General features: G+C 37.9%; 1 protein-coding gene across 4 annotated transcripts in view; it reads left to right on the forward strand.

Annotated features, from left to right (window-relative positions):
* The window catches only part of LOC149570617 (ARM repeat superfamily protein), a 201,296-nt gene that overhangs the window by 18,178 nt on the left and 157,248 nt on the right, over nt 1-25,870 (forward strand). For all 4 annotated transcript variants that reach the window (XM_089823187.1, XM_089823189.1, XM_089823188.1 and 1 more), the window contains 3 exons: nt 18,880-18,997; nt 19,167-19,276; nt 19,431-19,526. In XM_089823187.1, coding sequence (XP_089679313.1) covers nt 18,880-18,997; nt 19,167-19,276; nt 19,431-19,526 — 324 coding nt within the window. The remainder of the gene's footprint in view (nt 1-18,879; nt 18,998-19,166; nt 19,277-19,430; nt 19,527-25,870) is intronic.

Raw genomic sequence — 25,870 nt, forward strand, 5'->3', positions numbered from 1 at the left:
AACTATCTGCTTCAAGGATGCCAATTAACTATTTTCAATCCTTGTAACACTTTACTGCATACTCTCTTTCCTCATGATTCAATCTCTGATCAAGTTTAGACCCCAAGGGTCATTATAAATATTATGTTCTTTGTATCTAGTACATTTGTTCTCACCCAGTCAATTTTGTTTGTCCTCCAAAATAAGGTCAAGACAATGGGCTACGGGGCTCCAAAGAGTGTCATGTGCCTCCTTTGAAGCAATAATTTGATTTCTATATATGCTGCTGCATTGTTAGTGACAAAATGAACAACATTTTGTATTCATACCTCTAAAATACATCCTTGAACAAAAAGCTCAAATTGACTTGAGGAAAATCAGTTCACCATTTTAAAACAATTGAAATATTGACTATGAAGTTTCTTGCATCCATCCCACCTATTTCAAATACCGCAAGCAGTGGATGATGATGATTTTTTGAATATTGGTGCCTTGATTAGATTGTTTTCGACAAGTGTACTCATCCTACATCAACGGGTCCAAATTAGGGCAAATTTGATGAGCAGAATTGGGAAGCCATGATGGTCATAAAATTGTCAAATCATCGATGATGAGATGCCTCGGGTACCCTTAGGCAAGACAACTACTGAAATATGGGAATATTTAAAGGGCCATGAAATATATGATGAGCTGTGCGTTCTTCCTCAAGAACATGCTTTTCTAGATCATGCTGGATGAGAGGAGGAAGCTGTAGGAGCATCTCACAAAAATCAAGGACATCTCTAATCAATTGGAGGCAATTGGTTGGACAATGGAGGATGAAGACATGGTTGTAATCACTCAAAAAGTCTATCAAAGTGAGAGGCTCAACATTATCTCAACTATTTTTGACTTGAAGTTTCCAAAACTTTGCAGCAAATTTCTGTAGCAGGATCGATGAAGACAACAATTCGATAGTGGTGCTAGTTTGTCCTCCACAAGACCCTTCAAGTTTGTCCTCCATGTAAATGTGCTCATACAATTGTTTAACATGCTGCGACAAATATCAGTTTCGTATTCAACAACTACAATGCAAAAGTATAAAAATTTGACAGAGGAAACCTGAAATTAGTTGCTGTAGTATTTTTGCAGATGTAGTTGGCAGCCTTCCAAACCCCCAAATCAGCAAGAATAAACAATAAACATGTTACAAATACTGTTCACTATAGCAAATTCACTATTCATGCGCACTGTAGCAACCACTATTCACGCGCACTGTAGCAAAACACTATTCACGCGCACTATAGCAAAACACTAAATGAAACCCAGTGTGTTTGGAAACACCGTTAATCCTCCTGACTGTGTCTTTCAACAACGAAGAGAATGCTAGCAAAGAGGGATTCCGTCCTCCAAGCCCGATAATCAAATATCCAGCAACATAACATTAATCTTCATCCAAGCATACTAAAAAGAAGCTCTTCCATTTCTTTTATAGTGTTCTCACAAGAGCTCAATACTTCGTTTTCTTAATGTGGGATAAAACATAACTCCCTTTATGTAACTTATGTCTCCAATGTGTTATAAAATAAAGGGGACTATTTTAATTTAAATATTTCCCACAAACTATAGTCTATGCATTAGTAAAGTTAAATATTTAAATTTAACTTTATAAAATAGCTTTATCAATGCATAACAAATCTTATCAATGATAAACAAGTCTTCTTGTTGATTTTAAACAATTACCATCGACATACTGCTGCCACTGGATGTCTGACCACGTCCAAGATGACTTACTATAAATAGTAAGTATGCCCAAAGTTGCCTCGAAACCCCTCAAAAAGACGTGCAACTGAAACTATGTAGGCCAAATGGCCTCTAAGAACATTTAATGTTCTGGTTAGCCTACAGGACCGTGGGGAAATAGGCTAATGACAACATCATGCTATGAATGCTAAAAAGGGGACATTACAGTCCGCCCTTCCCAAAATTGAGGAGATGCTGTAATATTTGCTCATTTTCCCAAGTAGCATCCTCCACTAGTAGATTGCTCCACTTGACCAAGTACTCCTTGATGATCCGCCTGCGAAGCACCCTCTCCTTGGAGTCAAGTATAGCCTCAGGAACCAAGATAAGCTTTCCCTCATCATCAAGAGGTGGCAATACTACTGAAGGCACCACATTGTGGCCCAATGCCTTCTTAAGGCGTGACACATGGAACACATTATGCACTTTACTATCTGCAGGCAACTCCAACTCATAAGCTACTTCGCAAACTCTCCTGATTACTTTGAATGGTCCATAGTAGCGTGGTTTCAATTTCTCTGCTCCACTCTTTTTGAGAGAGGACTGTCTATATGGCTGTAACATGAGGTACACCATGTCTCCTACTTCAAAAGACCTCTCAATCCTATGCTGATCAGCATATTGCTTCTGCTGATTTTGTGCCTTTTGCAAATTTTCCTTCAAGGATCGCATAATGTCCTAACACTCTTGCAAAATATCCTTGGCCTTAGGCACCCTACTGTCCCCAAATAACAAATCCAGAAAATTAGGAGCATCATACCCGTATAGTGCCATGAAAGGGGACATTTGAGTAGACATATGGAAAGAGGTATTATAGCAGTACTCCCCTAGATGTAGCCACTTCACCCAAGCCTTCTGCTATCCTGCAATGTAGTTTCGAAGGTACCCCTCAACCCATTTATTCACTATCTCTGTCTGCCCATTAGTTTGGGGGTGGTAATTGGTACTCGGAGTTAGCTCTGTTCCACACAACCTGAACAACTCTTGCCAAAAGTGGCTCATAAACTTACTATCCCTATCGCTGACTATGCTTCGTGGCATCCCATGTAATTTAAATACCTCTCGAAAGAATAGCTCTATTGTCTGTACTGCTGAATATGTGGACGAAATCGCAAAGAAATGTGCAAATTTTGTCAATCTGTCTACCACAACAAAAAATACAATCCCAACCCTGTGCCTTTGGAAGGCCTGTGATAAAATCCATGGAAATGCTATCCCACTTCTTCTCTAGTATAGGTAGGGGCTGCAGTAAACCGCCTGGAAAGGAATGTTCTTGTTTGTTCTGCTGACACATTGGGCACTCCCTAACGAACTGTAGCACTTTTGACTTAAGCCCCTTCCAAGTGAATCGCTCTCTCACTTGTCGATATGTCTTAAAAAATCCTAGATGTCCTGCTAATGGTGAATCATGAAATGCTCTCAAGATCTTTTGCTTCATGGCAGACCTAGGTACCAAATAAATCCTTCCCTTGTAAATGATCAAATCATTTACAACAGTGTATCGACTATCCTGAATAGCTCCTTCAATAACACTACATGCCCAACTATCCTTGGCATACTCTGCCAAGATCAACTCTCTCCAATCACTATCCCAACAACAAGCAAATGAGGCCTTCTGGATAAAGCATCTGCGACAATATTTTTCTTCCTTTTGACATAGGCTATGTCAAAATCATAGGCCTGTAACTTACTCACCCATTTCTGTTGCTTGTCATTAAGATCCTTCTGTCCAAGGAAATGTTTCAAGCTGTTATGATCTGTTTTTACTGTGAATCGGCTCCCTGCTAAGTATTGCCTGAACTTAGCTAGCACGTGCATGATTGCTAGCATTTCTTTGTCATAGATGCTGTAAGTTCTCTCAACACTTTGTAATTTCTTGCTCTCATATGCGATGGGATGTTTGTCTTGCATAAGGACAACTCCTACGCCCTCTCCCGAGGCATCACAGTGCAGCTCAAAAGGCCTGGTGAAATCTGGAATGGCTAAAACAGGACATGTACTCATCAGCTCCTTGAACTTGTCAAAACAATCCTGAGCCCTCTCTAACCACTTGAAACTGTCTCTTCGTGTCAAATCTGTAAGTGGTGCTGCTATTTGTGAAAATCCCTTCACAAATCTGCGGTAGAACCGGCAAAGCCCAAAAAATCCCTTGAGTTGTGAAGTGTTCCTCGGCGGTGGCCAATCCGGAATGGCCCTGATCTTGTCTGGGTCAACGCGAACACTTCCTGCACTAATAATATGCCCTAGATAGAGCAACTCTGTCATCCCGAACTCGTATTTACTCATCTTGGCATAAAATGACTCCCTCTCTAGAATGCTGAGCACTGCATCAATATGCTTCAAATGTTCCTCCCAAGTACGACTGCATATCAGTATATCATAAAAAAAATCAACACAAACTTCCTCAACTGATCTCTGAATACTCTATTCATACAGGACTGGAAAGTGGCGGGGGCATTAGTCAACTCAAAGGGCATGACTAAGAACTCAAAATGTCCGTAGTGGCATCTAAAAGCTGTCTTCTCCACATCCACCTGTCTAACCCGTATCTGGTGGTAGCTAGATCTCAAATCAATCTTAGAGAAGTAGCATGCACCGTGCAATTCATCAATAAGCTCATCGATGCGTGGGATAGGGTATCGGTTCTTGATTGTCTTCTTGTTTAGCTCCTTATAATCAATGCACATCCTCATTGTACCATCCTTCTTCTTCACCAATATCGTTGAAGAAGTGAAAGGACTCTTGCTTGGTCGTATGTGCCCCATGTCAGTCAACTCCTTGATTGCCTTTTCTATTTCATCCTTATATCTCTTTGGATGGCGGTAGGGTGTGATGATGACTGGCTTAGCCCCTTCCTCTAACTCAATAACATGCTCGATTCCCCTATCCGGGGGTCTCCCTGGAGGTATCTCACCAAACACCTTAGTATGTTTGGTTATTAGTTCCTGTACATTAGGTGGATACTTTTGTTCATGCTGCTCTGTCATATCAGGCATTGCTCTGAACTCTGCTGCCCACTGTACCTGATCATGTCTAAAGAAACTCTGCATCCACTTGAGTGACATCACTCTAAGTCTCCCATCTGACAAACCTCTGAGCACTATCTTCTTACAATTTGCCTCAAATCTCATTTCCATTTTCTGGAGGTTAAATGTGAACTCTTTTAGAGACTTCATCCAGTTCATCCCAAGCACCATATCCTGATCACCAATGTTGACCACAAAGAAATCTCCTGTCATGTCATAATCTCCCAAATGAAGCTGCAAGTTGGAGATCTTCTTGGTACAGTCAATTTTGAAGCCATCGGCAACCATCACCTTAAATCCCCTATGCTCCTTTGTATGTAGCCCTCTGCGTGACACAAACTTCTCATCAATGAAGTTATGTGTTGCCCCTGTATCAATGAGTGCCACAAATCTCTGTCCATCCAAAGTTTCCCTAACTTTGAAAGTGCTGGCCTCCTGTATACTGGACAACTGAGCTATCGTGCTACCACTGCGTGCTTCCTCATGTGAAGAATTATCATCATCTCCATTTGATTTTGATGACTGCTCTGAATCTCCATCCACTTACTCTTCGGCTGAAAAGTAATTCATCTGCTTAGCTTTTTCTTTCAATGGACACTTATGTGACAAATCCCAAGGCTCCCTGCAATGAAAACAAATCTTCTTCTTCCTAAGATCATTAAGTGTCTCATTGTCCAACCTCTTACTTTCCTCCTTAGGTGGCTGAGCCTCTCTATTGAAAGGTTTCATGTCCTTATCTTTCCTCGAAGGGAAACTCTTTGCCTGAAATTTATTTTTAGAAGTTGAAGAGGAATCCATGTCACGAGCTTTCTTAATGGCTTCCTGCAAAGTGGGAGGGTTGAGAGCTTTAATCCACCCTCTCAATAGGTCAGCTAACCCATCCATAAATAGAACCAATATCCTTCGTTCAGATACATTTGTTACTAACACTGCAAGTTTCTGAAACTCTGAAATGTATGTTTCCAATGATCCCCACTGTTTAAGCTGGGCTAACTCCTTGAAATGGAGTTCTGGATCCTTCCTGTCAAAACGTTCAATCAATCTCTTCGTAAACTCCACATATGAGGTAATGTGTGCATGACCCATAGTGACCATACCATGATGCGACCACTCGTGTGCTAACCCATCTAGGTGAATTGCTGCATTCTTAATAGCTTCTTCCTCAGGCATAGGGTTCAATTGAGAGTATGTGTCAAGCTTTTGAACCCAAACTCTTGCTGTAGACTTCCCCGAGCCATCATAGTATGGTAACTGAAGTTTCCCTACTTTCTTTTAGCTCATAGCTCTGGTTCCTGTCATGTCCACGTGGCATATGCTTCATCCGCACATCCATATACTCCTTAAAGGTAATTGCAGCAGTAAAATTTGGACCTTCGACTTCCCAATCTCTCCTCAATTGGTCCTGTATATCAGTGATCTGGGGCTCTGGTACGGGCTGCTCTAGAGCTCTAGGAGGAAATGTGGGAATCATGGGCCTCGAACTCACTATCTTAGTTTGTTGGGTGCATGACTGAAATTGTTCCCAACTTGTTCGCCTCCATTATGTGTCCCATCCTGATTATTACCATTCTGATTATTTCCTCCACCCACGTTAGCATTCAACCCCATTTGATGAGCCATCATCTGCATCATAAGCTCCAATCTTTGACTCTGTTCCTGTGCTCTCTACTCTGCTAATCGCTGTCCCTGTGCCAAGGTGTCTAATAACTGTAAGAATCTTTCCTCTCCCTGATTTGGACTAGCATTCCCGCCTTTGCCTAATCCTGTATTCCTGTCATCTCGTTCACCCATATTGCTGTCTTGAACAAAGAATACCTCCTCTGTGTCTTTATGACTGGATTCTATGTCCACCTGCACGGATGAACTAGAGTGTTTGCTTTGCAGGTTTGAAATCCTATTTTGTCTCGCTCTGGTATTACGGAAATTGTAAGGCCCCTGGCGCATGCTCAAACATAAATGCTCGGATTTTAGTGTTTTAACATTTCGTCAAACACTTTCCCTTCTATTCGGCTGTTCCAAATTCCCTATAAGACCCTTACAGGATGGCAGACTTATAGCTCTGGTACTAGTGTAGTATCCTCCCCTATTTTTTTTCCCAAATAAAGAAACTTGCAAGCTACTTTATGATATCAATTAATTTGCTTAATAACTCAACATAGCATTTTTGTCAAACACTTGGCACACATACTACCATATATAGGAAAATCTGAAACTTCTTATTTGCTAATTAAATATTGATTTTTGCCATGTAAATGTGCTCATACAATTGTTTAACATGCTGTGACAAATATCAGTCTTGTATTCAACAACTACAATGCAAAAGTATAAAAATTTGACAGAAGAAACCTGGAATTAGTTGCTGTAGTATTTTTGCAGATGTAGTTGGCAACCTTTCAAACCCTCAAATCAGCAAGAATAAACAATAAACTTGTTGCAAATACTATTCACGCACTGTAGCAAATTCACTATTCATGCGCACTGTAGCAACCACTATTCACGCGCATTGTAGCAAAACACTATTCATCCGCACTGTAGCAAAACACTATTCACGCGCACTATAGCAAAACACTATTCATCCGTATTGTAGCAAAACACTAAATGAAACCTAGTGTGTTTGGAAACACTGTTAATCCTCCTGACTGTGTCTTTCAACAGCGAAGAGAATGCTAGCAAATAGGGATTCCGTTCTCCAATCCCGATAATCAGATATCCAGCAACATAACATTAATCTTCATCCAAGCATACTAAAAATAAGCTCTTCCATTTCTTTTATAGTGTTCTCACAAGAGCTCAATCCTTCGTTTTCTTAATGTGGGATAAAACATAACTCCTTTTATGTAACTTATGTCTACAATGTGTTATAAAATAAAGGGGACTCTTTTAATTTAAATATTTCCCACAAACTATAGTCTATGCATTAATAAAGTTAAATATTTAAATTTAACTTTATAAAATAGCTTTATCAATGCATAACAAATTTTATCAATGATAAACAAGTCTTCTTGTCGATTTTAAACAATTACCATCGACATACCGCTGCCGCTAGATGTCTGACCATGTCCAAGATGACTTACTATAAATAGTAAGTATGCCCAAAGTTGCCTGAAAACCCCTCAGAAAGACCTGCAACTGAAACTCTCTAGGCCAAATGGCCTCTAAGTCCCTTTAATGTCCTAGGTAGCCTACGGGACCGTGGGGAAATAGGCTAACGACAACATCATGCTATGAATGCTAAAAAGGGGACATTACAACCACAGTCAATGCTACCACAAACCAACGTTGCAGAAGATGTAGACCTCTTTGATCAACCCGAGGCTGCTTTTTACGCTTTTTGAGGACATGCAAATTTCTGTTTTTTGAAGAGAGATTGACTATTAAGGGAGGGTATTACAATATTAGATAGTTTCTATTGTCTCTCTCTTCCGTCTTCTTTTAATGGTCATTCTTTTTGTAATGTTTCCATAAACTCCTTTTGTTCGTTATGGAGACTTTCTTTTTCACTCTACAAGAATGTTTCTATTTCCTCTCTTGTTGGTTATAGAAACATTCTCTTGTATCTTGTATATATAGATCATTCATTGTTTTTGTTTAATAACACATTCATTATTTTACCATAATAGATTATAATGACCAAATGTAGATATATTTTCTTAAACCAAACCAAAGGTGTTTAACATGTTTCAAAAGTTTTAAGCCTTGGAAGAAAAAGAATTTGGTTAGCAAATAATAACTCTTAAGTCAGATAATGGGGGAATTTTGTTTTATTTTTATTTTTACAGCTTTTGTGCACATTATGACATCAAGCATCAACTTACAACACCTTATAGTACTTAGCAAAATGATGTTGTTGACTGAAGAAACTACACAATCACTGAGATGGCAGTCTATGTTGGTACATAAAATTTTTACTAGGAAATATTGGGCAGAAGCAGTTTGCATTGCTATCTATCTTTAGAAGATCTCCTATACAAGCTGTTAAGAAGACTAGAGAGTAAGATATGGAAGGAATCCCAAAATTGATCACTTGAAAGTCTTTGGTTCTGTAGATTTTGTTCCTTTTTTTCTAGCTTTTATGCACATTATGACATCAAGCATCAACTTACACCACCTTCCACTACTTAGCAGAATGAGGTTGTTGATTGAAGAAACAACACGATCATCGAGATGGCTCAGTCTATGTTGGAACATAAATTTTTTACAAGGAAATATCGGGCAAAAGTAGTTTCCATTGCTATCTATCTTCATAAGATCTCCTATACTAGCTGTTAAGAAGACTGCAGAGGAAGCCTAATTTGGAAGGACTCACAAAATTGATCACTTGAAAGTCTTTGGTTCTATAGCTTATGTTTGGATTCTTGATGTGAAGCACTCAAAATTGGATTCTAACAGCCACAAGCTCATGTTCACTAGTAACAATGAAAACCACAAAGCTTATTTTTTGATTGATTTAGATATTGATCGTTTCATATTTAGTTGGGATGTCTTCTTTGATGAAGAACTAGGGCCTTTCCAATTTCCTTCTCCTGTTTTGAGCCCTTAGGATTAGCTACTAAAAGCTAAAGATTTGAGTGTCAGCCCTCCTTTAGGTCCACTTGTTGGGAGGGATTCAAATGACTCTAACTCTAAATTTGTGGAGTCTTCTAGGCGAAATGTTGCGCCACTCAAGTTTTCTCAAGAAAAATTTAATCCACATACATCTAGGTGATTTTGTTCCATCCATCCCAGGTCCTAGTGATGCGAGTTTTATTCCACTACAACATGCAAAATTGAATACTCAATATTTCAAGACAACGCACCAAATTGTTAGGATTATATTAGACAAAATTGACAATTACATGCAAATATAACCAATATCACAAAGGAATAAAGCACACATAAACAAACAAAAGACACAGATTTAACGTGGTTCACCCAATCCTTAGGCTACGTCAACCAAACAATGAGTCCAATATTATTATCTAGTGATTTCAACTTGATTACAATACGCAATTCCTTGCAACTCAATATTGCGGAAGAGGCTACGAAATCATCATACATAATAAAATCCTTAACCTTAAGCTATTTTATACAAGATTTACAACGGTTACAAAATTAGGGTTAGAATATGTTGTCTAATAGAAAAATACTTCCCAACACCTTTTATAATATTAAAATCATCTATAAAAAAACATTAAAGTCATTTTTGGCCTCAAGGCCATTGCCCCTCGACCTTGCCATTTATCGCAAAGATATTTGTTATCCTGAAGATTTACTCTTCATTGTTGATAGAGGCAATTTGGATAGTGAGCTCAGTTGGACTGTTTGAACCTTCTATCAAGGGTTCAAGGCCTCCTAAGAGGGATTGTTGTATTGATTGCATTGTAGTTGTCTCTGAATAGGGTCATATCCTTTCACAAGGAACATTTATATTAGTACACTATTTTGTGGGTGCCATCCCCACCGGGGTTTTCCCTCTGCTCAAGGGTTTCCGTAGTCAACAAATCACTGTGTTACTGTGCATGGTTTATGTCTTGTTATGCTTCATTGTTTTGGTTATTAAAGTTGGATATAATAAGTTGGATTCAAGTTACAACTGATTCACCCCACCCCCTTTTCAGTTGTGTGTGTGGACTTTAGTTTCTAACACTATCTATCTAAGGTTGCCCCTCCCCTTGTGCTCCCAAAGAGGCTCTCTTATAATTTTGAATAGTATGGGCCTCCCACCTACCCTCATCGCCTACCTAACCCCCCAAAAATTATATATGTTGTCAGGGTCCTTACTTATAATAGTAGGGGCCTCCCACCCCAATGTTGCCCTATTATTCTAAAGCTTGGGGGTGTCCCAATCATGTACGTAATTTGTATGACTTATTTGATGATGTGGCAATCACACTTGGTTCAAAAGCCCTGCCTTTCCCACCTGTCACACAAACAATTTAAGCAAAGTGATGAGATATATAGGGTGTTCAAAATGATGTCATGACACAACTATTCCTCCCCCTCTCCTATATCTATCTATGGGATCAGTGAATGTGAATGCACTGCTTGGGTCAAGGGTATGGATTGATGGATTTCCTGAGCAGGCTTAATCAAACCAGGCCCCATGCCCATTCGGGAAAAACTTATAATTGAAGAATGAAAGATTTGCTTGGTAAATGTGAAAATACATCCTTGAATGATTGTTTAAGGAAGATATGCTTTTAAAGTAAATAAATGTGTGCAGTTGGTCTCTTTTGCTATCTATAAAGAAGCTGATAATCAGGCTGCAAGTCTCTAAAATGAAGATAAGACAAGATTAATGGCCTATCCATTGAGTGGTTCTTAAATTTTGAGAATGAAGAATTGAATGACAAGAATTAAGACCGAAGATCATGTGACTGCAAATCTTACAATGATTACATACTGTGATGCCATTGAGTGTGGGAATGTTCATTTTGATGACTTGAAGAATAAGGAAATATCAACTTTGTTCATGTAGGTTGAAGATGCTGAAGAGACATCAATGACAGATACAGAAAGCACAAATAAGAGTAGCAATGGTATATGCTAGAATCAATAGGGTAGCTTAGTTTGATTTTTGTATGGCTAGGATAAGGGACTTACAATTTAGTGTAGAATGTGCAACAAATAGAGGTACTTTTGCACTTGACTTTCTGAACAAACATATTAAAAATAAAAATTGCTATGATGGTGCTGCGGATTGGGAAGTCTAAATGACATCATTTTGAAAAAGTAGATTTGGGCATGTGCCAATTTAATAGACCAATCACTTGGTTGCACGTAAAGAAAGCATAACATCTTGATCCAGTGGTTGCGAAGCAGAGATTGATATTTCATGTAGAATGGGAGAAGATGATGAAAAGTTTAAAATTTTATAATGTCCCTATTTTAGCAGGTTCTTGTAGCTTGGCAAAGTTAGTTCATCATTGCGACCCTCGTGAGATGACAGTGTGTTTTGAGGGTCTGCGTTAAGTGACTTGCTATAGATAGGAAGTCAATTTTGGGCAATTACTATTTTTAGCAGTGTAGTTGAGGCACATGGTGATTGTCATCTTCAGTGATTGATCAGTTCGTTTAATGGAGCTTCATATTATAAGTTGTTTATTAAGGCTATCTTGAAGAATAACTTTATCACTATATCATTTTAATTTGAAAGTGTGTGAGAGAAGCATCTTTAATGAAAAGTGTGAGGAAGAAGCCAAGTTCATTTTGTAATTATAAAAGGGCCTTTTGGAGATGATCGATTTATTCTATGTCATTAATTTTCATTTGTGATTTTTGTGCTGAGGGTTTCTACATGGAAATTCTGTGAGGATTGATTCCTCTTTTTGATTCACATTTTGAGCTATTGAAACACATAGAAAATGGTGTATGATTTCTGAATTCTGATCATCATTCCATCGTCACTCTTGTATGGCAATTGGAAAACTGTTAAAGTCTGAAAGGTAGTGTCGGAGTTGGGAGATTACTTTCATTGTTGGAGCTGAGAATTAATGGGAGATTCTGTTTTACTGCTGGGCATTTATTGTATGCACAATATAATACTGCTGGGGAATGTTGGTAGTTGGCATTTGGGCCGCTGCAATCGTCATATAGGGCCTGCGTTATTTACTTATTGGACTGTGATGAAGGTTAGAGGGTGGCCTCTTACCTGGTGACTGCCATTTACTGAGTTTAGTGTTTGCATTTAATTCTATCGGCTGCTATATACCAGACGCCATGACAGAATCAGGTTCTCTAAATTAATTGTATTGTTTATTGTAAATAGTTTGGAATTGAAATAAGGAGTTACAAGGTTGCACAACTACTGTTTGATGAAATGCCAATCTGTGGTTATGTGTTTCAGGTATATTGAATCAACTAGCATGCATGCCATGTGTTTCTAGAAATGCCTAGTGGTTGTCCGTACACATTTGGATTCGTGGTAAGTATTTGACTTAATGTCTATTAGCTGTAATAGTTAATTTCAGTCAGGTGTATGTTTGTCAAAGGTCTGGAGCAGCTAGTATACCTCGCATTGTTAGAAGTATTCAATAACTTCATTTGCAGCCTACAAACTTAAAGAAGACAAACAAAGAATTCATAACAGCAGTTACAACCATTGTATGCTAAACGTTTGACAATATTCCTTGAGATTCATAACAACAAATTTTGATTAGATTTACAAGGAATATTATAGAATTGAAGTTAGAACCGGTTGGGTTCTTTACAGTTGTATTAGAGCAGTTTCCTGTCATCTTGTGCAGTTGGGAATTTTTTTTTTTGGTCCCATTGTTGATATTTGAGTGACCAACACTCTTGAACTTATTTTAGTTATGTAAACCAATTAAATAACAGGGGTAATCTCAGGAAGCAAACAAATGCCTTGATGGAAAGTATGGAAAAGCTTAGACAAAATCAGAAAAGGATGGAAGCAAGTCTTTCATATTCGGCGATAGTTGAAAGGGCAGCTAGATATAAAGTTTCCATTTTTAAAAGGTTGTCTTCGCCGAGAAAGCAAGAGGAGAAATTGGAGCTTTTCACAGGTGAGACGTCCAAAGTCTTCACCATGAGTTTTCAACAGTTGGTGATCATGGTGAAGATGATCCTGTGCTTAGTGGGGCAACCACTTGTCCATCTAGGTACATGATGTTGGTGACTCTTCATAAGGACATGTAGATATGACCGAGTTGCTATAGGACAGCCGCACTGAGTCTCACCATCTTGATGAGATCAGACGCAGTAAACAGAAAAATAATGACATGTTCACTACCATTGATGGCAAGCATCACTCTAGTTAGTGGTTATAAAAATGTGAGTAACATAGGGTCTGATTCTTAGGAAATCAAACTCTTATTCGATCATGTTGATAGTGTTTCTGATAGGGTGAGTGCAAATGACCTCTTTAATAACACCATTAGTATAGACTCTCTTGTGAGAGTGTTGTTTTTGCTGTTTTTGAAGATTGTTAGGAGATGAGCACTAACAACTCTGATTTTTATGGCAGCTGTCACAGTGTTGTATCAATATAGGAGACAACAATCTTCTCAGGTGGGAAGGATGAGGGCATGGAGCTTCCTAGTGATGACACTCATGATTTGAGTGTTATAGAGGAGTTAGGTGATCTAGAGTTATGCCCTAATGTTGTCGGTTCACATGATCACATGGATTCATGAATGCAGTATGAGGCGACATCAAAGGGTCTCAGTTGGACGGTGTTGATACTAGTGTTTTGGGGACCTTTGATGTTTCATGTGTTGATGATTCATGTTGCAACAAGTCTGGCATATCATAGCAGATGCTCGGTGATGACTTCAAGGGAATAGTGGATGATGATGGGTCCTAGGATCGTGATTTATAGGGACTTATAAATGAGGAGCAAGTAGAGACTTGTGAGGATTTTGATACACCTGTGGCTTCCACTTCTTTAGAAGAGGTATTGGTAGAGGTACTTAGTAGCACTACCTCGTTGATGGGCATGTGTGGGGTTGTTACCACACATGATGTTAGTGATCATTTGGTGAGTAGTGGGGATACAACTTCCTATCATAGTGTCGTGTTACTTAGCATTTGATTGGGCAAGTGAAGGTTAGCGATAGCATGATTGCCACTACGTTAGAGCACTTTGATGTTGCCAGACAGATGTTGGCTATCTATGGTTGGAGCAATTCATTGACAAATCATAGTCTTTTTCTTGAGGAGTTCCATGCTCTCCGAGAGGCTATTAGGATCATGAGACATAATTATTTACAATTGTTTGCAGATTGAGATTTCTTGCTAGAGAGACGAGTATGCTATGATGCCTTGAGGGGAAAGGAGGAGGAGAAGGTTGATGAGTTCACCCATGAGCTTGAGGTGATTGTGGACTCTTTGTAGTGTACTAAGTTGGCCCTCTAGGAGTCACAGTCACGTTTGGATGAGGTTACCGTGTAATGGGGGTTGGTGGTGGGGGTTACAGTGTACGCCAACCCCAAATCTAGTTCAACTTCATATAGTGGGGGTTGGTGGTGAGTTGACTTCTACGGATAGGGATGATGGATGTGATGAGGATGCAATTACATCCATCCTTGCTATAATGCAATGGTTACGTATGAGATGAGTGCATTATGGAGGACAAAGGGAGCTTCATGTTGTACCAAATCCCCCAGTAGTTAGCATACTGATAGATGACATAGAACAAGACTAGGGTAAGGTATCATCTGAATTGGAGACGAGCTCTTATGGTGATTTGTTTCCTTTTGCCAAAAGCAAATCTATTACTTAATCTCATACAAATGATAGTGATAGACAATTGGTAGTGCCATAGTTCTAGAGGGATCAACTGTGGATTGCAGGGGAATATGTTGATGCTTTTTTATACAATTTCTACAGCACAGAGTCATTTATGGAGTATCTGCTTGAAAGTCTAGAATTACAGGAGGGATCAGACAGAGATTTTGAGGGTACTCTCATCCGGGGTTCTCACGGTATTTCAATGTTTTGTGGGAAAGACTGTAGAGACCTTGGCTACAATGCTTCCCCATAGGGATTTTGTGCTTGGGTTTGCTTAGAGGGTTACCTAGGATCTTGCCTGATCACTTGTTCAAGATCAGAGATTGGAGCCATCTCTTGATTCACATTTTGGTGTTGATGAGCCTGTGACAGAGATTGTAGCATTTTATCACAAGTACACAATGAGGAGTGCTCATCATTTCTCTCTTGACTCATAGGTAGAGGTTTCATGCATGTGTGGGTCGACATCAGGTTCATACCATCCTTTATGGGATGGGTTCACACCATCTGCAGTTGATGGGGTTAGTATTGCAAGTTAGTAGTAGGCTACTTGCAGAGTCAACATGTCTATGACAGTTTTGTAGAGGATGGATATTCGGGTTATGGTACAATTGCTTTCGGGAGTACTAGCTCCTTTTGCACATATAAACATCATACTTATGGGATATGTAGGGAGTTTTGATCTAGTAGATGATATGGGATATCCATTTTTCCTTATTATGAATGGTTGTGAGTTATGTCTCTAGTGGGATTTAGGGGGAGACAGATTTTGGACTGCGGATTGGTTGAGTTGCCATCGTTGGTATGGTGACAATATATTCAGGATAGTTCTATGGATAGAGTTATTATCACCGGAGTTTGTAGATGATGCTAGGCACATTACACATACTTTTCCTTGGGATTGGGGTGGATCATTGTGTGCTTTTAGTTTCGGTGATTGCTTGAGGACAAGCAATCTTGGGGAGGGAGGACTATAATGTCCCCATTTTAGTAGGTTCCTGTAGCTTGGGTGGAGTTAGTTCACCATTGTGACCCTCGTGAGCTGATTGTGTGTTTTGAGGGTCTTTGTTGAGCAACTTGCTATTTATAGTAAGTCAACATTGGGCGATTACTATTTTTTAGCAGTGCTGTTGAGGCACTTGGTAATTGGCATTTAAGGTGATTGATCCGGTAGTTTAATGGAACTTCATATTATAAGTTATTTATTATGGCTATCTTAATGAATAACTTTATCATTATATTGTTATAATTTGAAAATGTGAGATCTTATAGCCGCTGCGATCTTCATACACGGCCTGCTTTATTTGCTAATTGGACTTGAGACAAAGGTTAAGAAGGCAGCATCCTGGTGGCTGCCATTTACCGAGTTTGGCCTTTACATTTAATTCAATCTGCTGCTATATACCAGATGCAAAGACATAATCAGGTTCTCTAAATTAGTTGTATTGTTCATTGTAAACAGTTTGGAGTTGAAATAAGGAGTTACAAGGTTGCACAACAACTGTTTGATGAAATGCCAATCTGTGGTAATGTGTTTCAGTTATATTGAATCAACTAGTATGCATGCCAAGTGTTTGTAGAAATGCCTAGTGGCTGTGTTTGACCAAATGTCTATTAGCTGTAGTATTTAATTTCAGTCATGTATATGTTTGTCATATCATTTCTAGAACAACTTCACATTGTTAGAAGCATTCAGTAACTTCATTTGCAGCCTACAAACTCAAAGAAGACAAACAGAGAATTCATAACAGCAGTTACAAACATTGTCTGCAAAATGTTTGACAATATTCCCCAAGTTTCATAACAGCAGATTTTGATTAGATTTACAAGGGATATTATAGAAGCGAACTTAGAACTGGTTGGGTTCTTTACAAATATGTTGATAACTAAAAGTGAATGCTTGACAGACCCATATTGTTGTAGATTTTTTATAAGGTGAATTAGTTTTGATGTGTTTTTTTTGAAGGTGAATTAGTTTCTCAAAAATTTAAAGTTGTGGACTTAAGACATGAGGTTCATGTTTGCCAAGTTTTATGAGGAGGTGGCCCCCCTTGCATGTTGTGGCAATATTAATTGTTATGTAATTAAATTCACCATAACAACTGCAACATTGTTAGCTGAAGACAAATCCTGTCAAAGAATACTATTTTGCAACATGACAATAGTTCTAATTTCCCAAATATTGTAGCATATTAAGTATATTTAAATTTACTGCATATTATAAAATGATCATGTACTTTTAATTGTGTATCATGTTCCACATAATCCTAATAATCTACTTCTTTAAGGGCCGGTTTGGTTTGTGGAATTAGCAAAACTAGGTTTTGCTTCATATTCAGATTTTGTCAAAATCTTGATTTGAATTTCGAAATCGGGCTTTGAGAATATAGATGGTCCCATTTGGTTCACCTGGAAGATCAGTGGGAAGATACATCTTCTGCATTTGGTTCCCAATTTGAGAAAGATGGGGACTTGGTGCTAATTGATGCCAATGAAACTACTATATGGAGGATTGGCACCAGAAATGTCTCTATCAATGCTACTTTTCTTCTTGACACATGAAATCTTGCGCTATGCAGCTCTTTTGGGAAAATACAATGAAAAAGCTTTGATTCTCCTACTGATACACTCCTTCGAAGTCAGACATTCACCAAGGATTCATAGCTGGTCTCCAGAATGGATTATCTCGCCTACATGGGTATCATAGTTTTTTCTTCAATGACAACAACTATCTTTCCCTCGTTTATCAAAGTTCCATGTTTCTAGCAAGTATTGGCCAAGGCCTTGGATGAGTGCACCTCAGAATGACAAAATAACTTATAACTTCAGCTGATTAGTGTTTCTTGACACATTTGGAAGGTCCAATTCAAGAGATGGGTTCAGTTTTCATGCCTCAGACTATGGAGAGGGCCCCAAGAGAAGATTGACTATGGATGAAGATGGTAATTTGAGGCTGTACAGCTTTGACAGTAATCATAGAACATCGAATATTACTTGGATTGCAGTTGTGGAGTAGTGCGTGGTTCATGGTATGTGTGGGCTGAATAGGTTGTGCGTATATTCACAACATCGACCCACCTGTGTGTGCCCCTCCAGTTTCAGAATGGTTGATTCAACAGATTGGTTCAAAGGCTGCTTGGTGATCAACTGGCTTTCCTGCAACCCGAATTGAGTTTCTCACTTTGTTAGGCTCTGATACACAGATTACTAAAAAAAATATACGAAAATTTTCCAAGCTCTAAACACACAGACAATAAAATGGTAAAAACGTAGAGAGGTTCAAAATGGTAAAAAATAGGGTTCTCATCCGGCTTAAAAAATGTTGGAATTCCCAATCCTCGAAAAGTAAAACTGGTTTCAATTCCCAATTTCACCTATCTGGATGGAAGACCGGTAACCTGATTTTGGTGCAAAATTAGAATTTTGACATTCTAATTCCACTTTATTATTTTGGACACAAATGACGAATTTGACAAAAGAAGGTTACCACTATCCCAATTCCAGTCCAATTCCGCAAAACAAACGGGCCCTAATTGGTATGCTTTTTACCATGGAACTATTGTGCTCAAAGTTTATCAAATGAAAAATGATGATTGGTAGCTATATTTGCATTATTTTGTATTTTCATGTATTATAAGTTAAGCATTATGTTGTTAAATCTTCTTTCTTAACAAGGGAGTTTATTAGGCATTATTGTGTAATTTACTTTGATTTAGATATAAAAAATCTGGGCTTGTTTCTTTTTCATTATGTTCATTTCATTCCATGATAATTTTATGTTGGAGTAATATGAATGCCAGTTTCAGTTCTTATATCTGCCCATTTTTATCTAACTATGGTTGTTTACCCTTTGTTATGTCAGCCAAATCCAGGATTTCCCTTGACACATCATCGAAAAATTGCTTGCTCCTTCAGGGACTTGGCTCTTTTCCAAATTTTTCAAATCTCCATAACTTCATTACAACAATTAAAAAATGATAGTATGTTCCTTCCTTGTATTGTCATTTTTAGAATCTTAATATGTTAGCCTACATGTCTTACATTATTTTTGTAAAGCAAACCTTGTATAGTGATAAAGATACTATTTGTCTTTTGCTCCATTGAAAATTCTCTTTTGTAATCAACACTTTTCCTTTACTTGTTTTGTAGTTGATAAGAAGCTTAAGGAACAAGCACTTTCTCTTGCGTTGAAATGCTTATCATTTGATTTTGTTGGGACATCTTTGGATGAAAGTTCTGAAGATCTTGGCACTGTACAGGTACCAATTCTGAATTTATGAAAGAAATATTATTGTGTTTGGAAACTCTTTTCTGTAGAATTTGATATTAATTTTAGGCAAATTGTTTGTGGGTTGGAATCTCTAGTAAATGGTTGCTCTAAATTAGTAAATTGTTTTGCTTGTATTGAACCAGATTCCTTCCTCTTGGAGGCCAATTTTGGAGGACTCATCAACTCTGCAGCTATTTTTTGATTATTATGCCATTTCAAAGCCTCCTTTGTCAAAGGAGGTATGTGCTCTCAGGATATAAGTTGTTTTATTATTGAAGTAAATTTTTAATCTGTTCTTAATTCACAGCTTGATATATTTTCCAAATTTTGTGTTTACTTATTTCTTCAGCTTAAGCATCTACTTGTTTACTTTTCGTAGAATAGACTTCCACCTTGGGTGGGTTGGCCTACCATTACTTTTGTGTAAAGATATAGTGGATATGTGCTTCCTTTTTAAAGCAACATCCATATTAAACTTGCAAAATAGTTGGTAAACTCAAATTGATCTCAGGATTGACATTCTGTCTGTTTATGATATGTTAAGAAATACATGCCAGTAATGCCAAAAACTATTAGATCATATGCATAATTTTCTCTATGTGGTGCATAAGATATTATCTAGCAAACTTCTTTGCATGTTTGGAAACTTTGAAGTGGAAGCTAACAATCTGATGAAGATTTGCTAATTCAACTGATTAATAAATCTGATGACGTCTTTATTGATAACAATTTATACTTGCCTTGCAAGATAAATTTGAAAAGTATTGAGAGAGGCAAGGCATTGGATGTTAAAATCTATTTATTGTGAGAATATGCTGAATGTAACCCAAGACAGTGTTGCTTCTTGATGAAATAACTTACCCCAATAACAAATTACAATGAGTAATCACATTAGTCCATTGGACTAACTTGTTTGCAGGAAGACTGCAGCCAGTGCCCCTCTTCCATCAATTGTGCCAGCTGATTGTCACTCATTTTTAGTGGGAGGAAGAAAGAAACTAAGAGGAGTTTCCTCAGTCATCCCTTTTGTGCTATGCAATGTCCCCATTTTCAGGTGCTTTAGCAGTGCAGTTGTGGCTGATGTTCTAGCCTTTAGGTTTGTGTCAGTTTGTTCCAAGTAGTATTATTCCAATATTGCCAGTGAGTTCAGATGGTTTAATGGAGATGAATGGCATTTTTTTGTAGTGATTGTGGACAGGGGGCAGCCTACTAAGCATTTGTGACCAAAACACTGGTAGATTATATCTTCTGTAGGGTAGTTCAAAGTTCAAACGATGATCATTAAGGTAGGGTATGAAAATAATAATTTAATTTATCTATGATGGTCATCTTTGTTTAGAAAATTTCCTTTCCCACATTCTATTAACAAGCATCTTGGTTTAAGAAATTTCCTTTTCAGCATTCTATTGACGAGCATTTTGTTTAGAAACATCATCTTGTAATCTTCTATATATAAAGCCTTTCATCTCTATTATTTATATCAATTTACAATAATATATATTACACACAGTCCTTTCAAATCTTTTTGATAACCAACATTGCTCCTTATCCTCCTTTGGTTAGTGTTTTGCAAAGTCCGGAAAGTAAACCAAGGGACATAATAACAAATTGTTTCTGCACTGATTGCACACTGAGTTTGACACCATCTTGGAATTGACCCTATTTCTGAGCGATTAGACAATTTCACGTAGGAATTTTTCACTTTTATGCCAATTTTTAGAGATTTGAAATTTTGAACATGATTTTATTCTGCTTTAAATACAAAAAGTTATTGAAAATTGGGTCAACAACTGGTTAATGATTTTTTCACCAATGGAATTTTTTCAATGAGACTTTGGCTGGCTCAACGATCATGATTATCTGGGTATAATCACGACTTTTGTAGTATATTGCTTCTCTAACTGAATAACTATAAATCTGGATATTTACCAGCCAGATTGACCGAACACAAAATTTTATACCTAGTCAAGGAAATTCACAAAGGGTGCAACCCCAAGAAAACATAGATACATTTTTTTTGTACATTACAAATAAAGACGCGTCAAGATCCATCCTTGCCTTTGTTCAATATATGCGCCAGTCTTTCTTTTCCAAAATCTGCAAAATATCTTTGGCTAGGAATATCCTTATTCTATGCTTTTAATTGAGGTATAATTTTCTTAGCTTTGTTTTTTCTTTCAAATATAACACGACTTGCTTAATCTCTTAATATTTTACTTTATGAGGACCATTTTTCATTGTTCCACAAAGTTTTGGAATGAGGGATTGTGATGCAGAGGCAAATTCAATGGAAGCAAAAACAAAAGGAACCAGCACCAGAAAGAGATAGATAACAATAATTCTTCTAATTGATTTATCAAATGAGCAGTCTATACACTTGCTCTCCTAAAGATTTCTTCTTTTCGTAACTTCGTATCCAAAAACTTGACCTAAACCTAAACCTAAAAACTCTATTTATACTTCTCCCCATATCTTCGTATCCAAAAACTTGACTTAAACCTACATCTAAAATCTCTATTTATACTTGCTAGGACGGTCTACGAAATATTCTAGATTATTACAAAATAGGAAAGCCGACCCAAAGAGACTTCCTGCCAAAACGGCTTACAGAAGACTCTAGAGCAATATAGAATAGGGAAGAATGACCCCACAATGATCTAACAAATCCCAAGAAAAGATCTTATCCTAATGACAAAATCGGGATAAATTCTTCGTGCAGAAATCACATCCAAAATATTTTATGTGGGTGCTCTTGCACCATACTCCCCAGGAAATTTTATCTCAAGCCCACTTGAGATGAGCGCTTGTAGAGTGGTGCCCAGCTTCTTGATATCTTGTTCGGTCATCCACATAGCATCTACATCCGAATAACCTCTGAGTTTTACCAAATACTGCTTGGACTCCTTTCCTCTTGTCTGCTTTATGACTTTGGTGTCAACTATCCTTTCTAGCTGTGGTGTTTTCTTAAATGGTAGACGTTTAATGTCTTCTGTATCAGCAATCAGTCCTGTATCAATTTCTTCATTGGTTGCTTTGAATGGTGTGAGGTCTGCTATGTTGAAGATGGGAGAGATGCCAATCTCAGGTGGCAATCGAATCTCATAAGCATTGGTTCCAAACTTCTTCAATATTTGACAAGGACCTAGTTTTCTCATCATAAGCTTGGTAGATTTAACTTTTGGTAGCCTCTCTTTCTTGAGATTTGCCCATACTAAATCTCCCACTTCAAATTCTAAGTATCTCCGTTTCTGATCTGCATGCTTCTTATACTTATCAAAGGTTTGTTGGAGTTGTGCTTTGACTTCATCATGGATTTCTTTTATGGCTGTAGCAAATTCTTCTTCTTGGGCACTAACATGTTGCTGTGAACTCATATCTCTTAACTCGAAGATCCCTCTAGGATGAATTCCATACACCACTTGAAATGGTGACTTTCCTGTACTTCTATTGATGGAGTCATTATATGGAAATTCAGCTTGGGGTAGGATTACATCTCATTTTGCTGCATGTTGTCTTGTGAGCGTTCTTAACAAATTGCCCAATGTTCTATTAACTACCTCTGTTTGGCCATCAGTTTAAGGGAGGTAGGCTAATGAGAATGATAAATTGGTTCTAAGTTTCCTCCATAAAGTTCTCCAAAAGTGTCCTACAAACTTGACATCCCTGTCTGAAACTATGTTGAGAGGTAGCCTGTGAATCCTTATGACTTCCTTGAAAAAGAGATCTGCTATATGAGAAGCACCATAGGTCAACTTACATGGTAAGAAGTGAGCCATTTTGCTGAACCTATCTACTACAACAAATACACTATCATGCCCCTTTTGTGTCCGTAGCAACCCCATTATAAAATCCATCGTTATGCTTTCGCAGGGTCTAGATGGTATTGGCAAAGGTTGATGGAGCCTTGCATTTGTAGTCCTTTCTTTGGCCCTTTGACAAATCATACATGTTTCCACAAAGTTTCTAACATCAGTCTGAAGTTTAGGCCAATAGTAGTACTTTCTAACCAATTCTAAAGTTTTATCCAAATCAAAATGTCCACTTGTTATTGCACTATGCTTCTCTTTGATAATGTTTGTCCTCATAGAGCACCTAGGTACACATAGTTGTCCTCTTTTGAAAAGAAGTCTGTCTTGTATCAAAAAATCAGGAAAATCAGCATGTTATCTTTCACCAAACTCTATACATACCTTGTAGATGTTGCCAAAATCTGGATCTGCTACATACATGTCCTTGTGTGCTTCAATTCCCACACTTTCCAGCTGTATCTGGGAGACAGTCAGATTCCTTCTACTAAGAGCATCAGCAACCTTGTTTGATATACCCTTCTTATGCTTGATGGTGAAGGTATACGCTTGTAAATACTCTACCCATTTCAAGTGCCTATGACTTAATTTGTCTTGGCAAAAGAAAATTGAGTGCTTGGTAATCGGTATACACAACAAACTCCTTTGGCAACAAGTAATGTCTCCATCTTTTGAGAGCCTGAACCAATGCATACATTTCTAGGTCATATGAAGAGTATTTCTGCTTGGCTTCATTGAGCTTTTCAGTTGAGAAAGCCACCGGTTTTCCTTCTTGACTAAGAACTGCCCCTATAGCAACCTTGCTAGCATCACATTCTACTTGGAAAACTTTGTTAAAATCAGGTAAAGAAAGAATTGGCTGCTCACTAACCTTTTTCTTAAGCAATTCAAAAGCTTCATGTGCTGATTGACACCATGCAAACTTACACTTCCTTCCTCCTTTAATAGTTTCTAACATAGGAGCACATATATGACTGAAATTTTTAGTAAATTTTCTATAAAATGTAGCAAGACCATGAAAGCTTCTAACATCTCCAACTGTTTTGGGAGGTGGCCAGGATAGTATAGCACTTACCTTATCTTTATCCATCTTCAAACTACCTTGGGAGATCACAAAACCAAGATATGTCAGCTCCTCTTGCATGAACAAACACTTTTCCAAATTTATTACCCATTTCTCCTCATGAAGTCTTCTCAAAACCATGTCAATGTGTTCTAGGTGTTATTCGTTTGTCTTGCTAAAAATTAATATGTCATCTAAATATACTATGATGAACTTGCCATTGAAGTCTTTGAGTATTTCATTCATAAGTCTCATGAAGGTACTAGGAGCATTAGAGAGTCCAAATGCCATTACCTTCCATTCATATAATCCATCATTGGTTTTGAATGCTGTCTTCCACTCATCTCCAGCTCTTATCCTTATTTGCACCTCCCAAACAATTAAGCAAATCTTCGATTTTTGGCATTGGAAACCTATATCTGATTGTAATCTTATTAATGGCTCTAGAATCAACACACAACCTCTAGGTTCCTTCCTTCTTGGGTGCCAAAATAGAAGGTACAACACATGGGCTTAAGCTTTTCGCAATCAAGCCAGATTCGAGTAACTCTTTTACTTGTCTAGCAATCTCTTCATTTTGTTGAGGTGTCATCTTGTATGCAGTCTTATTGGGTAAAGTAGGCCGCGGAATGAAATCAATACAATGACTAATGTCTCATATAGGTGGTACAGACTTTGGCATACCTTCTGAAATCAAACCTTCATACTTATCCAAAAGTTCTTTCACTTCATTAGGAATTGCCTTCTTTGTTTCAGCCTCCTTTCTGTCATTTCCAACGGGTTCTTGTGGTTGTGGGTTAGGCATCAAAAGAAAACAAGGCTTAGGTTCATCCTTCATGTCCCGTAAGAATTCCTTTTTATCAACCATCGTAATTTTGGCTTCCCTCTCTTTATTTTCTTCCACTTCTTCATGATCAGCAAATGGAATCAATCTAATCACCTTCCATCCTTCTTGATGGTGTATATATTGAGCTTTCCGTCATGTTGTGCCTGCAAATCATACTGCCAGGGCCTACCAAATAATAGGTGGCATGCATCCATGTCAATTATATCACACAAAATTCTGTCCTTATACTTTCCAATTTGAAAATCGACCCATGCTTGCTCATTTACAAGAGTTTGTTGACCTTTTGTTAGCCCTGAAACCTTATAAGGAAAAGGATGAGGTATTCTCCTAAGTTTTAACTTCTCAACCATCTCAAGAGAAACTAAATTCTTAGTGGATCCTGAGTCAATAATGACTTTACATACCTTATTTCCGGATCTGCAACCAGTCCTAAAGATAGTTTTCCTTTGTGGTGGTTCCATGGTAGTAGGCACTTTCAACAGTGTTTTTTTCATCATTAAACTTTCTCCTCTTTTAGGTATACAATCTGAGTCAGCCATCTCCTTCTCTTGGTATTCATCATCTTGTACCAAATGTGTTCTTCTTTCAGCTCGTGAACTTGAACTAGCTCTATTTGGATACCTAGATGCATAACGTCCCTCCTTATTGCCTCTTCTACCTCTGAAATTACCTTTGAAATTTCCTTCGCTTTGATTGGTTTCTTGCTTTATCTCCTTATGATCTTCATGGTTTTGTCCTCTTCCTTGGAAATTTCCTCTTCCCCTTTGATTTCTTCCTCTTCCTCTACTATTTTGTTCTTGCCTTCTTTTCAATTTGGCTTCCACCTTCAATGCTAGTTGATAACATTTCTGTACTGTATCAGGGCAC

This window comes from Cupressus sempervirens, chromosome 3 (assembly GCF_028749045.1).
Source record: "Cupressus sempervirens isolate cs-2001-9-10 chromosome 3, ASM2874904v1, whole genome shotgun sequence".
In the NCBI taxonomy this organism is placed as follows: Eukaryota; Viridiplantae; Streptophyta; class Pinopsida; order Cupressales; family Cupressaceae; genus Cupressus; species Cupressus sempervirens.